The sequence below is a fragment of the Harmonia axyridis genome, chromosome 4 (genome assembly GCF_914767665.1).
Source record: "Harmonia axyridis chromosome 4, icHarAxyr1.1, whole genome shotgun sequence".
Lineage (NCBI taxonomy): Eukaryota > Metazoa > Arthropoda > Insecta > Coleoptera > Coccinellidae > Harmonia > Harmonia axyridis.
Window position 1 is genome coordinate 7,251,807 of NC_059504.1, and position 13,760 is coordinate 7,265,566.

At 32.7% G+C, this 13,760-nt stretch overlaps 3 protein-coding genes across 4 annotated transcripts in view; 2 read left to right on the plus strand and 1 right to left on the minus strand.

The window, feature by feature from the left end:
* LOC123677373 (protein Wnt-1) overlaps window positions 1-13,760 on the minus strand; it is a 157,929-nt gene that overhangs the window by 106,579 nt on the left and 37,590 nt on the right. The gene's annotated exons all lie outside the window — the stretch shown is intronic.
* On the plus strand, window positions 442-5,266 carry LOC123677374 (protein Wnt-4-like). Its single transcript, XM_045613864.1, has 4 exons — window positions 442-711; window positions 1,179-1,394; window positions 3,756-4,114; window positions 4,894-5,266. The coding sequence occupies exons 1-4, from the start codon at window positions 641-643 to the stop codon at window positions 5,262-5,264; spliced, it is 1,017 nt and encodes a 338-aa protein (XP_045469820.1). The 5' UTR covers window positions 442-640; the 3' UTR covers window positions 5,265-5,266.
* LOC123677371 (sodium bicarbonate cotransporter 3) overlaps window positions 12,000-13,760 on the plus strand; it is a 66,630-nt gene continuing 64,869 nt past the window's right edge. Inside the window, exon 1 of the mRNA XM_045613851.1 lies at window positions 12,000-12,303. The gene's annotated coding sequence lies outside the window, so the exon portion shown is untranslated. The remainder of the gene's footprint in view (window positions 12,304-13,760) is intronic.

Below are 13,760 nucleotides of genomic sequence, written 5' to 3' on the forward strand. Positions count from 1 at the left end.
GCATCTGAAAGTGTGAACGAAAAGTATGTACAGGGTGGCTCTCTCAAGTTCCGGATTTTTTCTTTTACTTGGAGGAGCTCATCTTGGGATTATAAATTCTTGGATATAAGATCTTGCCCTTAAACTGGGTGGCAATTTTGCGATCATTTTGACCCCCTCCAAATAAAAAGTGACCTCCCTCCAGACAAACTCATACTTAGGTTTAGGTATAGGAATATTCAGCCAGCTTTTTATATGCGCCCCCGTATATAAATAGATCACTCAGGAATGTAACAGAATCTTATAGAAAATTGAGCAATTCATATTGAACATTTTTACATGAATCAAACTACATGGTTATAAACAATTCTTAGAATTTGAATGGATTCATCACAGTTGAATTTTTTTTCAATATTCACCAGAATCAAAATATAACAGATTAGATGGAATGATTATATTATAGAAAAAAGTACACAAATCCATTAGGTAAAGTAATAAAGATCATATCCTACCTATTTCCTGAAATAAGAAAAAGTGTTCATATCGTTAATCATTAGAAGTTCAAACGCGATATATTCAAACAAACATGGGATTGTCAAATGACAGGATATCGCAAATATCACTCAGTTTGCAAAGTATTGACTAATTGTTCAAAGTCAGTATGAACTGCAGAAGAGTGTTAGTACCTGTTTGTATTTTGTGTTTGATGTGGAGTCTGTCTAGCGCTAAAAAGTGAGTATTATTCCATATTGTTGTAGAGTATTCATTAGCTTTTCTAATTGTATAAATCCTTTTTATATACGAAGAATTTTTTCGGAACATCAAAAACGAAAAGAACAAAATTGTGGCATGTTCAATAATTTTGTGTATCATCTGCGATTTTTATATCACTTGCTACATTTCCCAAATGATCTATAATGTAGGAATACTTGAATTTCCTCAAAATTATCCTGGTAGTTTTCAATGGTATTTTGATTCATAAGGTCATATCTAATGATGTTTCCTCTACGATTTCAAATCCTGTCTTTCTATCTTCTCAATAATAGATAGATAGCAGAAATTCAAACTTGCTATATTTTACTTCTTTTCGCGAATCATAAATTCATAAATGATGAAAAGATATTTTCATGATAAAAAAACAGCATAAAATATTTCTTTAGGTTTTCGCTTTTCAATTTATTTTCTTCATTCATTCATAGAACACTGAATCCAAGCTGTAGAAAACCCTATTTTCAACTCGTTTTCATGGCAAGAGCAAAATTCCACACCATGGATAAAGCTAAAATAAATGGTTCATGCAGTTGGTTGAATGGTTGTAGAAGAGAGAAGAAGATGTGTACGAAACAAAAAAATTTATCACGTATACTGTGGAACGCAAGGAAGCTGGCTGTAAAATACTGTGAATCCCAATTCAAGTAAGAATATTTTTGCTTGTAATATCAAGGATAGACTTCTCTGTAAATAATAAAATTTCTGATCTATTAAAAGTAACTAAATTCAAAAACCTTCTTCCAAGCAAACTACTTCTTTATGAAAAAAAATAAGGCTTCTTCAGTGAGCTGTAAAATTTAGATCGATTCATTTGGACGCCACATTTGTAGATGTGGTTGATTTTTTTGAGCATTCTTCGAATGCAAATATGCAATTTCCAATTCTGGAATATATTCACATCGTTCAAATTTTAGTATCTACATATACGGCTAGAAAAAACTGTGATGCAGTAGTTACCATATATTTTCAAGCACTATAATTTGAATAATGAAGTTATTAGACCAAAACCGTATGATTATACATCATAATATTATTACTACAAAATGCTTATAGATGTCGTTATAATACAAGGAACAAGGAACAAACTGCGTTTAGCGATATTTTTTCAGCAGAACTGTGGGGCAAAAAGCAGATTCCTGGTAATTTATTAACATCATTGGATATTTAACGACGGAATTATCACTTTTTGCTCTAATTAGATCAATTAATAAGCAGTTTACCGCTTGAGAAATTACTGGTACTAGAGGCTTGGGGCAGTATTTTGTCAGCAGTCGTAAATACGGGTAGATATTCTACCGAAAAAATTGTGTTTATCTCGTATATAAATTTTATTGAGAAACTATCTATAATCCTCAGATACTTTCCCAGATCTAGTTTTTTTATTGTTGATGGAAAAGTTTCAACCGATAACTGAATCTAATTTTCATTTTATTTTATTGGTTGTTATTTACTATTTATTTTTCTTATGGATTTTATATCACGACCATTTCGTGAATAATATACTGGGTGTGGCAGCATAACTTTATTATTTAGGGTCTAGTATGGTGATTTCTAGAAAAATTTCTCGACAAAAAATTTTCGGGCAAACTCGAAATTCGGCTAATTAGGGATCGTGAATTCTGACCCCGCTCCCTAATTTATCGTTGACCTCACAGTTTCGAGGAAATTTGAACTCGAAATTTGGGAGAAAACAAAAAAATAAAATCTCTATCCAAAACTCGTTATATCTCCTAAAATATTCGTCGCAGACCCCTCAAATGAAAACGTTTTTCAGAGATCGAGTTCTGATCTATAACATACAGAGGTTTCAAGTGCGTAGCTTATGTCCAGAAGAAGTGGCATCTTCTTGAAAATTATCGATTTTCTTTGAAAATTTCAGATTATTACCTACAATTCATGAAACAATGGACTTATCGCCCAACTGCAAGCATTTTCATGATCTAAAGGGTGGTTTTTTTAGAGCTATAGAACTTTAAATTGCAATAAAACAACGATGAATTATTCGATGAACATGAATTTTATTTATCCGTAAGATAATCTTGTGGCATTACATTTTAAATATGATTTCTGGCATATGACCGCCACGGCTGGCTCGGATGTAGTCCAATCCAATTTTCGATGACATTTTCCAACATTTATGGCCGTATATCGGCAATAACACGGCGAATGTTATCTTCCAAATGGTCAAGGGTTTGTGGCTTATCCGCATAGACCAATGACTTTACATAACCCCACAGAAAGTAGTCTAGCGGTGTTAAATCACAAGATCTTGGAGGCCAATTCACAGGTCCAAAACGTGAAATTAGGCGGTCACCAAACGTGTCTTTCAATAAATCGATTGTGGCACGAGCTGTGTAACATGTTGCGCCGTCTTGTTGGAACCACAGCTCTTGGACATCATGGTTGTTCAATTCAGGAATGAAAAAGTTAGTAATCATGGCTCTATACCGATCACCATTGACTGTAACGTTCTGGCCATCATCGTACGGACCAATGATTCCACCAGCCCATAAAGCGAACCTAACAGTCAGTTTTTCTGGATGTAACGGTGTTTCGACATACACTCGAGGATTAGCTTCACTCCAAATGCGGCAGTTTTGTTTGTTGACGTAGCCATTCAACCAGAAGTGCGCTTCATCGTTAAACAAAATAAAATGGACGTAGTGCGAGATACGTATTCCGCACAGAACCATTATTTTCGAAATAAAATTGCACTATTTGGAAGCGTTCTTCAGGCATGAGTCTATTCATGATGAATTGCCAAACCAAACTGAGAATAAATCACTTGACAGCTGTTAAATCGGTCGTCATCTCGAACAGTAATGCCAACTTGAAGTTATATACCTCGAAAAAAAACACCCATTACGTAATCGAATCAATCGATAAAAGGGTACAATATTCCCAAGAAAGAACTTCAAATTTTTTTTAAATTTTTTAATTCACTTCAATAACTACACACATAGCATCATGCTCTATATCGATCACTGATAAATAGCCTTTTTCAGATACGACCAATGGAATTGCGCTTTCAACATGAAATACTTCAAAGAATCATTCAGGGAAACTGGATATATGCAAGCTATAGCAGCAGCAAGTTTGATGTATTCATATGGTGTGGCTTGTTCAGAAGGCCTGATTCAAAGCTGTAAATGCGGAAAACACGGGAAAGCTATCAATGGGAGTAAATGGCATTGGGGCGGATGCAGCTTCAATGTTCCATACGCCAAAAGAATGGCCAGAAAATTTTTGAATGTAGGAAAGAACGAGGATGGTTTGGCTTTTTTGATGAAACATAACAGTGAAATTGGATTCAAGAGTGTTCAATCCAGTTTGGAGAGAAAATGTAGATGTCATGGTGTGTCAGGTGGGTGGAAATAGATGTTAGATAGAACCTCAGAGTAATAAACATAGATAGAGGGAGCATATGTCATTTTCAGTAAGCAAATTTTGTCCCCAACATGAACTATCAAATTTGACATGAAGCGCGCGGAAATGAAAACATATCAGTTATACGATATTTCACTCAATTCGCGAGTTTCTCCACAAAGAACGCACTTCTTATATGCCATAATGAATCAATGTTTCATATTAACTCAAAATATATTGAAATAAATACCTAAATATATCAGAAATTCAAAAAACAAACTTCAAGCGCGCCAAAGGACATGAAACAACCAATGACACTAGGAGAGCAAAAGTTGCTAAACCTTGGATTTCAGCAGGTAGATACAGAAAATTATAAATATTCTGCTTATTATAAATTCGACAATTAGGAAAAATATCGGATTCCAAATATTCAAATTTGCATATTTAATCGGGAATCACTCGAATAAATTTATTTCATTCAATATAATATACATTCATAACGATAAAATAAAATTGTTGATTTGAAAATATATCACAATCTGACAACATTAACTAACCATGTTGGGGACATGTAAAAATTACGTATACTTCCTCTATCTATGTTTATTACTATATGCATGTCACAGATCAGCATATTCTGACTTTAGATTTATATTGTGTGAATTGAGTTTGTGTGATAAGCGAAAAACCACGAGGTGATAATCCCTCTCAAGTTGAAATATGTATTTTTTTATTTATGAATTTATTTTGAAATATAACATTATGTGATTTTTCTAGGATCTTGCTCCGTGAAAACTTGTTGGAGAGGAATCAAACCTTTCGAGAAAATCTCCGAATTCCTGAAAAACGAATATCACAGCGCCATCTCTGTGGACTTTACGAACGTAGTCAACAACCCAGTGAAGAATACTGCGCACCGTATCATGTATCTCAAACCTACGTTAGATCTCTGTCATACAACCGTTGGACGCCACTGTAACGGTACAGATAACTGTGCAACGCTCTGCTGTGGTCGAGGTTACGAAGTAAAAAGTATAGAGGTCGTTTATATCTGTAATTGCGAGTGGAAGGACCATGCTGTGTTCAATGGGGATGACTTGGTATGTGAACAATGTAGGAAGAATCAAGATGTTTATACCTGTAAATAAAATGTTTCTATCTAGATTTTTAAATTTTCTATCATTTGCATTTACCTAATGTATGAGATGAAGATGGAATGTGGAAGTAAAAATGAGTACTGTGAAGTACTTATCAATTGAAATTTGCAACTTCACCCACGAAAATTATTAACGGTAAAATTACAATTGTATCTAATACTATGATATTTTCAAGCATTCAGCCACACTTTAACTCTTAATAAGTCAAATTAAGGGCTAGGTCATTTAGTAATGAAGTCTGCAATTTTCAGAATGCCTCAATCGAGAAGATTCGATGTTTTCCCTCCGTCATAAACACGATCAATCTTGAACGAAAAATCCTAGAAATTTACAGCCTTGATCGAGTTCATTAATGAGTCTAATCTGTCTATAGGGGTTCCGTAATTATGTCCGTTAGAAATTTCATTTGATCGATATTAAAATATGCATTCAAACGTGAAAAAATAATTGCAAACTTCACGCAAAATTTTATATAAAAAAGGTTTTATGGAACAAGAGAACGAGTTGAAAATTTGAGGGAATCTACATGTATATTAATAATTTAAAGCTCGATGCGTCACATCAACCATACAAAATTCTTCAAACAGAATATGAACCCAATTTTACCCAATATTTTCGAATTTTAGGAGGATCCTATCATTTTCTCATAATATATTGTTCTAGTACAAGTTCTGTGGTCTTCAATAGGCGCATTAATGAACGAGCGCTCAAAGCACCAGACAAAAATTCAGCGCTTTTCTTGAAATTTTATCCACAAATGGGAAAAATCTCAAAAATATTTCAGGTAGATCTCTGCAAATGCTTCATTACGTGTAAGTTAGTGACACTTTTTGAAAAAGAATCTGAAACTGAATGGATAGCTTGTAAACCATCATGAAATTTATAAACTTGACAAATATTCACCAAGTGGTCAATGGTTGCTTCTACACCACACTCACATAGTGGGCTTTCAAAAGAAAGCCATCTGTAGAGCATACTATTGCATCGACCATGACCAGTCCTATATCGATTCAAAATAAACCAAATTTTCCTAAGAAGATTCAATTCTGGAACTTTCTCTGAAGGATCAACGATTACACTCTTGTTGAAAACTGGATTACTAGAACTCCATTCCGAACGCCAAATTTCCTTGTCACTTCAATTAGATTGAAGGAAAGTATTAATCCAAAAAGATTTACGTGACTTCAATCTGGCAGTTCTAGTATCTGAGAGGTAAGATACAATTGGGAATAAGTTCGGGTAGAAATGAAATTCATCCCAAGATTTCTTGACTGCAACTTGTCTATGAATATGAGGCGGAAGTATATGTGTAAGCACTGGTAACCAATATAAAGGTATAGATCTAATAATTCCACTGATAATTCTCATAGAAACTTTAAGCTGTACATCAATTTTATGAACATGAGCACTATTGAACCAAAGATTAAGATAATACATTGTATAGAGTAAACATTTTGATATTTCCTCAAGAAACATTCAGTATATTGAAATGTAAAGCACTAGGGTAATGTTAAACTAGATATGGTTAGTAATTAAATAAATTTTTTCATTCAATTGAGCTTTCCTGTACCCTGTACGAAAACGTATTACACTTCCAATGAAGCATGTATTTCTCAAGTAATATTAGAGAACCAAGAATAATTTTTCTCAATCGAATGAAAGTTTTTTCAGGAATTTTGTTCGATATAAAATTTCACATGATATCTTTCGAAATATTATTACCTAGATACATTCTTCAAAATCAAAACCTATTAGGTCTATCTCTCAGTTGAATTAATTAGATAATCACTAATTTACCTTTCTTGAATAAACGTTCTGATAATTTTCCAGTGAATATCATAAATAAACATCTCACACCAATTCGTTCATTATTTCTCTCGAAAATGGAAGAGAAAGGAAACTCATGGAGAATAAAATCTCATCATAATACATTCCGAACATCTACAAATCATTGGGTAATCTCGTTATCTATTCATGTTCCAAGAGGTCAAAATTCCCATTCAGCAAAATTTGGAGAAGATATAATATTTCATTCTGTGAAAATTTTCAAGCTTTAAGCGTTGATCAATATGGTGTTGAACGCATGTCCTCTGATGCCAAAGTTTGGGCTGATAGCGTGACAGGAGAGCTGCATCCTGAAATCTCAACAATTTGTGCTTTTACCTCTCTTGGATTCCACTGTTGATTGCAGTTTTTTCGTGCTCTAAGATGGATCATCTGAAGAGGACATGAAAAATGTTTGAGTGGATTTCCTTTCTGAGACTGAGTGGAGAACATTTGTGGCAAGTATTGATTGGCGTCTGGAACTCATGGTAATCGACACTCTCTTCTTCAGATGAAGCGTGTGCTTTGAGCATGCGCAAACGTGAAATTAGCGGAGTTTCCATATCTCGCTTTCTACTCTTCCAATGTTGATGAAAATTCGTATAGGTGTTTAGTAAATGGTAGAAATTTCAGATCTTTTGAATATAACCAGCCTTGCTCTTGTGAAAACGTTGAATTCGCTATACATAGATTTTTGCGTCATAGTTGTTCGGTTTTGAATTATAAAATGGATTTTTGCGTTAACATTTCTCTTCAAAATTCTCAAGATAGGCCAGTTCAACCTTTTTTGTTACAGAAAATTGATATTTTGTCAACAACACGATTGATAGATCATTCTTCAGATTGAAGAATGAAAAATTATAAAGAAAATTACAATTTTCACAGAAAACGAATACAGAATAAAAAATCAATTTCTTTTATTGTACCAATTTGAGGCACATAATCTAGAAACTGAAATCAACAGATCAAAAAAGAACCAAATTGATTACTGCAAACTTTCAATTCCCTTAGTCTCTGAGCTATTGAACAACTTTGCGTGCTTTAGGGAAAATGCCTTTGATGCATATTTAATCCATAAATTTCAATATTAGGTTTGTTATGAGAGTGTAATATTATCATTTGGATGCTAAAATGACCCTGAATGTCAATCTAGCGTTATGAACTAGTAAAAAGTTGCCATGTACCTACACTTGTTCTCTTGAAAATTCAATGACAGTTATTTCTTGTATATAATTATAACAATTTGTTCAAGTATTTCAATATTTTATGGATTGCTTTCCATCTGAATAACTTTATAGGCTCATGAATTTGTTCATGTAACAATAATTCAACCTCATTATCTTCTGAATGATGCATATTTTGTACACGACATTACTTCTTTTTATTCATTTTGTTAGAGTTTTTTTCCTATGGTTCTGACAACGGAATCAATGAAGCTTGAAATTGTTATTACTTATACATACTAGCAAAAGCTCAGCAGAGTTGGATCTGTTCTCACTGAATTAAGGAAGTTTTTTCTAATATTATTCTTGATATTTCTCAGGATCCGGTGACGCGAGATCATAATTTCGCTTGAAACTTGAAATTGTTCTTCTACTTCTATTTGGATGTGCTATTCATTTCCTACTGAATTACTCAAGTTACGAAATCATCAGGGGAACAAAATTTAATAAATCTTCAATAACATTTAACATGATTCATGAGTTATATAGAAATTAGAATACCTAAAACATGAGCTTTATCGTCATAATTAAGTAAGTAAAAGACATTTAGCACAAATAATTCTATGAATTAGCATAAACAATTACATGTATGAACACAAGCAATTCCATGATTTAGCACATATGGCATAATTTAAAGCACTTATAGCTTGTGAAACATTTGGGTATATACAGAATCGTCTGATTCCATACGAAGATACAATGCTAATGGTATTTGCATAATATGTACTACAGTTATGGGAGAATTGATTCAGTCTATAAATAAAGGTTTGAATTTTAAAATATTGATTTTAATCTCTTGAACCACCTATATTGAATTTTACCAAGACACCATGATGTGACACTGATTTAGTTATAAATTATATTGTTTGAAATGCATTATCATTTAACAGTCAGGAGTATTTGACATAATATTTTCATCCTATATTCCGATAATTCTTTAAATATGGAACGCCTCATTCATATCGGAATCAGATCTCACGATTTTTATAAATTTTGATGTGCAAGGTTATTTTGATATGACCGATATTATAGTGGAATACACATTGTTGTCAGGTTTTTTCTTTTCCGGAATAATAATCATCATCATCTTACAGCCTCATAATAATGAATAATAATGAACTTTGTTATTTCAAACGAATCACCCTGCATATTTTCGCCTTTAAAAAGTACTGAATATTTTTCATGTGATTCTCCCTATATAAATTCCAAATTTTCGAAGTTATATAGCTACATCCACAATTTCTTCGCCAAATATGTATATCTCAATAATACATTTAGATGACCATAATTGAATAAACTCATTAAATTGGAATTATGGCATTCATTTAAAATATTCATTCGAAATAAAAAAGTTCGGTATTATTCCGGAAAATGAAGAGATTTGAATACAATGTGAATTCTATGCCATAATATCGGCCATACCACAAGACCCTTATACACCAAAAATTATAAATAAAAAACGTGTGATCCATACGTAAAACTCACTGTGTATATATATATACATAACTCAATTTGGCCGCAACTTAGTTGAAAAGTGCTAAAAGCGAATCTCAGATATGCAAATTTTTTATTTAATCTTCATACGCTGGATGCAAGTGATTCATCATATTCCTATGAATTCGAGAATTGCAAATAAATGATGCACCTCGGAGTTTTGGACGTAAATTCATAACTTTTAATATTTTGTTCACATATCGACATTTGGCCAACCTCAATGTGTTGGTAATCTTCCAATTTACGCACAACACTTACGTCTTCAACCTGCATTGTTGAGATATTGCTCATAATATCTTGAAAAAAAAAATCGATCAGATTCATTAGAACTAGTTTAAATGCTTCATTAATATTTTTATTCTAAGTAATTTTGACTTGCTTCTTGTACAAAACTAATTTTTCACATTTGAATCTTTCATATTGACGATAGAGAAGGGCTTGTCGTAGATAAGAAGACAGTCCTTTCCAACATCGAGATTCTGTACGTATTGATTATAATTATTTCATAGGACATTACCAAGTATAAATACACGTGGATATTTTCGTAACACACTTGATGCAGATCTCAATATTTTCTCTAATCTGGTCGGTGTTTTCTCTGATAAGAATAATCGATATTTTATATCGAAATCTCCAGTCGATATATAGTTTTGAATTGAAATTTGATTACTCTTTATTTAATGATCTAGATCTGAAAATATGTTGATTTTACTTAAGTGAGCTGCTTCGGTGATATCTACTGATATCTAGAGAATTCCACTTTAAACATCAACTATGGGCGAAAGCCAAATTTCTCCGAGATTTTTGAGTTCTTGTTCTTTTGAAAAATTTTTCACCTTTCTTCATTTTCATCAATTTTCCTACGTTGACTCGGATTTTGGATTACTTTCATCAGAAAAAAAAAGGTTATGATATGTATGAAAAATGCAAAACTATGCTGTATTAGATGTTGAATAAGTATTAGTTTGATTTGGAACTTGTTTGAAGAAAAAAATTGTGAATTTCCAATATCTATAAATGTGCGTACAACTTTCGAATTCCACAATTTATGTATGACAAAATTATTTCAAAAACTTGCCAAATTCCATCTTCATTTCTTAAAAAAGTTTTCGTTGGAATGCAGGCACTAGTTTTGTTTCAGCAGATTTTGATTTGATAGGGGAAAGAAGCAAAGAAAGGAGTTTTTTTATTACATTTAACTCAAAATTTCAATTGAAAATATATTTATAAATTACGTTTGAAATGGAATCCACCATTCCTTATACAAGCACGTGCCCTCTTCCTCATTTCTTTAGTTCTTTAGTTGTTACTTTTCACCTGAAATTCACTCTCAATCTTCTCGCTGCTTCGTTTATTCTAACGGTGTAAGATCCGGACTTTTCGCTGGCCACAAAAATGAATCCAAAATTATAATCAACGTAAAAAAAATTGACGAAAACTGAAGTAAGGTGAGAAATCATTTGAAAATAACAAGAACTCAAATATCTCGTAAACTGTTGATTTCTGGTAATCACTAATTATAGCTCGAACGACAGCAAATGTGTCATACTTACACCTCCTCCAAGGTTCACGCCTAATTCGGAAACACCCTGTATATTATTTTTCGAACACTTCATTAACAAATATTTATTGAAGTACATACAAGATATCGCTTACCTATATCAAATTATTTTATCGCTCAATCAATTGAATAATCCTATAATTTCATGACTTGATACATATATTGACATTTCAAGATGAAATCCTTTCTTTATCTATCTGATATAAAAGTTTTTCTGACTTGCCGATAATGAATATGGAGATTTTATGAAGTTATTAATTCGTACGTAAAGGAAATGAGAAATGCACTGAAAGCCAACAAGTCCGAAACATTCGAGAAGTTTCGAAGTTATTTAAATTCCCAACGAATTAACTTCAGAATATCTCATTCAGAAATAAACTGCCCGAAGACCAGGTACAAAAATATTATGTTCAAAATTAAATGACGAGTATCATTCCGAATGACAAAAGTTTGTATAACACGAGATGAAGAACCTAAACCATATCATCAAATAGTTTAATTGCAATACAAACAAGACTGTCAAAGTTCAGAGTTCCTGATGCGACAGCACAGCATACCACTTGCAGAATCCCGTACTCCCCGTGCTAGGCAGGAGTTGTTTCAGTCCTGCAGAGGTCCTGTGCAAAGGAAGAGAAACATCCCTTTGTCGCGATCGCGTCCATGAAGACTCCGGAACATTGCCTTTCGAATATTTGTCAATAATTGAATTTATACATAATTTTTGCTACGTAGTGCTAAAAATTGCCAAAAAAATATACTTTGTTAATTCATATATTTCGACTATTATTCGTAGTGGAATTTTATCAATGTTTACTGAAAGTAATAAAAGCCGATGAACATTCGGAGGAAATAACAAGCTTTTTGAAAATAACTGGAGGAAATAATTGGTTCTCCGATTTGCTATTTTTACCTAAAAATCGAATACAAGGTAGGTATATAGATTCTGTTAACATTTTCGCTTCTATTATCACTGCACGAAAAGTATTCGAAAAAATTAGTGAATTGGTATTAAAAATATCCTGTAATGAACATATACACAACATGCATATCTAATTTTAGTAACTAAGGGTAGAAATAGAAACAATTCCAATCAATAACGTCAACTTACGAACTATAATTTAGTAAATGTTCGAGCATTTCAGACTCGAATCAAATATACGTTTCTTCCATTCAGAAAAACCATGAAAAGTTTTATTTATTTTCGATTCGAGATCGGAAAATATCTTGAGTGTTTCTTTAAGTTTTTTTTTATAGATATCACTTTGTGAGATAATTGCGACATAATTAAATTTCAGTTTTCTCACTCTCGAGAAAATTAGATTGCGTGTATAGGTTTTTAGAAGTGTTCCAAGGTTTCTTTAATCTCTAGTCATAATACTCTTCAGATTAATATGAAATGATCCAATTTTTTTCTACAGGTTCAATGCATTCGAAAAAAAACAAAACATATAATTTTGAGGGTATAAGTAATTTAAAAATTATTATGAGCTTTCAAAGTCATACCCTTTGAATTCGTTGAAGGTAAATTGTTGTCAATACCTTTGAAATTTCCACAGGTTATTATTGGAAAAATTAAGTATGTGCTATCGTTGTATTCCAAATAGAATGACACGCAATTTGCACTGACAATATACAGGGGTTCATTTGAAAATGAAAAGTGAGGGGTAGCTACCACAGGGCTATCAAATGTATGAACCCTTTTTTCAGACATCATTGGAAAGGTACTTTGATGTTATACAAAGTAAGTTTTTTATTATCTTGTCAAATAAGCTGCCTGTATACGTGTATACGATAACTTGGGACACCCGGAATAGTTGATTTTGCATATAGGATTAATTAGTTTCGATTCTAAATATATTACTTGATATCTTTCTCTTCCTTTTGTAATTCACTGGCTTTTAGCGTTTTTTGTATGTGTTGTTTCAAGTAGTATACCTCCCACACTTTCTTCCCAAACTTTCGAATTTTGTTTAGAGTTTCCTGATAAGTGATGTGGGTGTTCACCAATTCTATCTTGAACGGATGATCCATTTAATCTGTTAGAAATTAGGAAGAGTCATGATCTTCTGAACGCTCGTTCTTTTTTGCGCCATTTACACCGTTAGAAGCCACATAATTCAAACGTTAAAACGTTCTGAGTAAGTTCATGCTGAAAAATGTTAAACTTCACGATAGTAACGTCGGTTTTTGACGTTTAGCCATCAGGTATGCCAATTCCCGAAATAAAATAGGCAACCCTCGTATATACAGGGTGCTCCATTGACGCGACACTCTATTACGGTTAAGCGCTGAAATTTTTGGATTTTTCTTCGAAACTGTCTCGCATTAGGTTGTTTCGCACGAAATTTACGGAAGTCCTAGTTTTTCCTATTAGCATAAGCAAAA

What these genes read in the sequence shown, in the direction of transcription:
- LOC123677374 (XM_045613864.1), top strand. Translation starts at nt 641, where the DNA reads ATGAACTGCAGAAGAGTGTTAGTACCTGTTTGTATTTTGTGTTTGATG. An exon ending in TACTGTGAATCCCAATTCAA is followed by an intron (nt 1,395 to 3,755) that starts GTAAGAATATTT and finishes AGCCTTTTTCAG; the next exon opens with ATACGACCAATGGAATTGCG. An exon ending in TAGATGTCATGGTGTGTCAG is followed by an intron (nt 4,115 to 4,893) that starts GTGGGTGGAAAT and finishes TGATTTTTCTAG; the next exon opens with GATCTTGCTCCGTGAAAACT.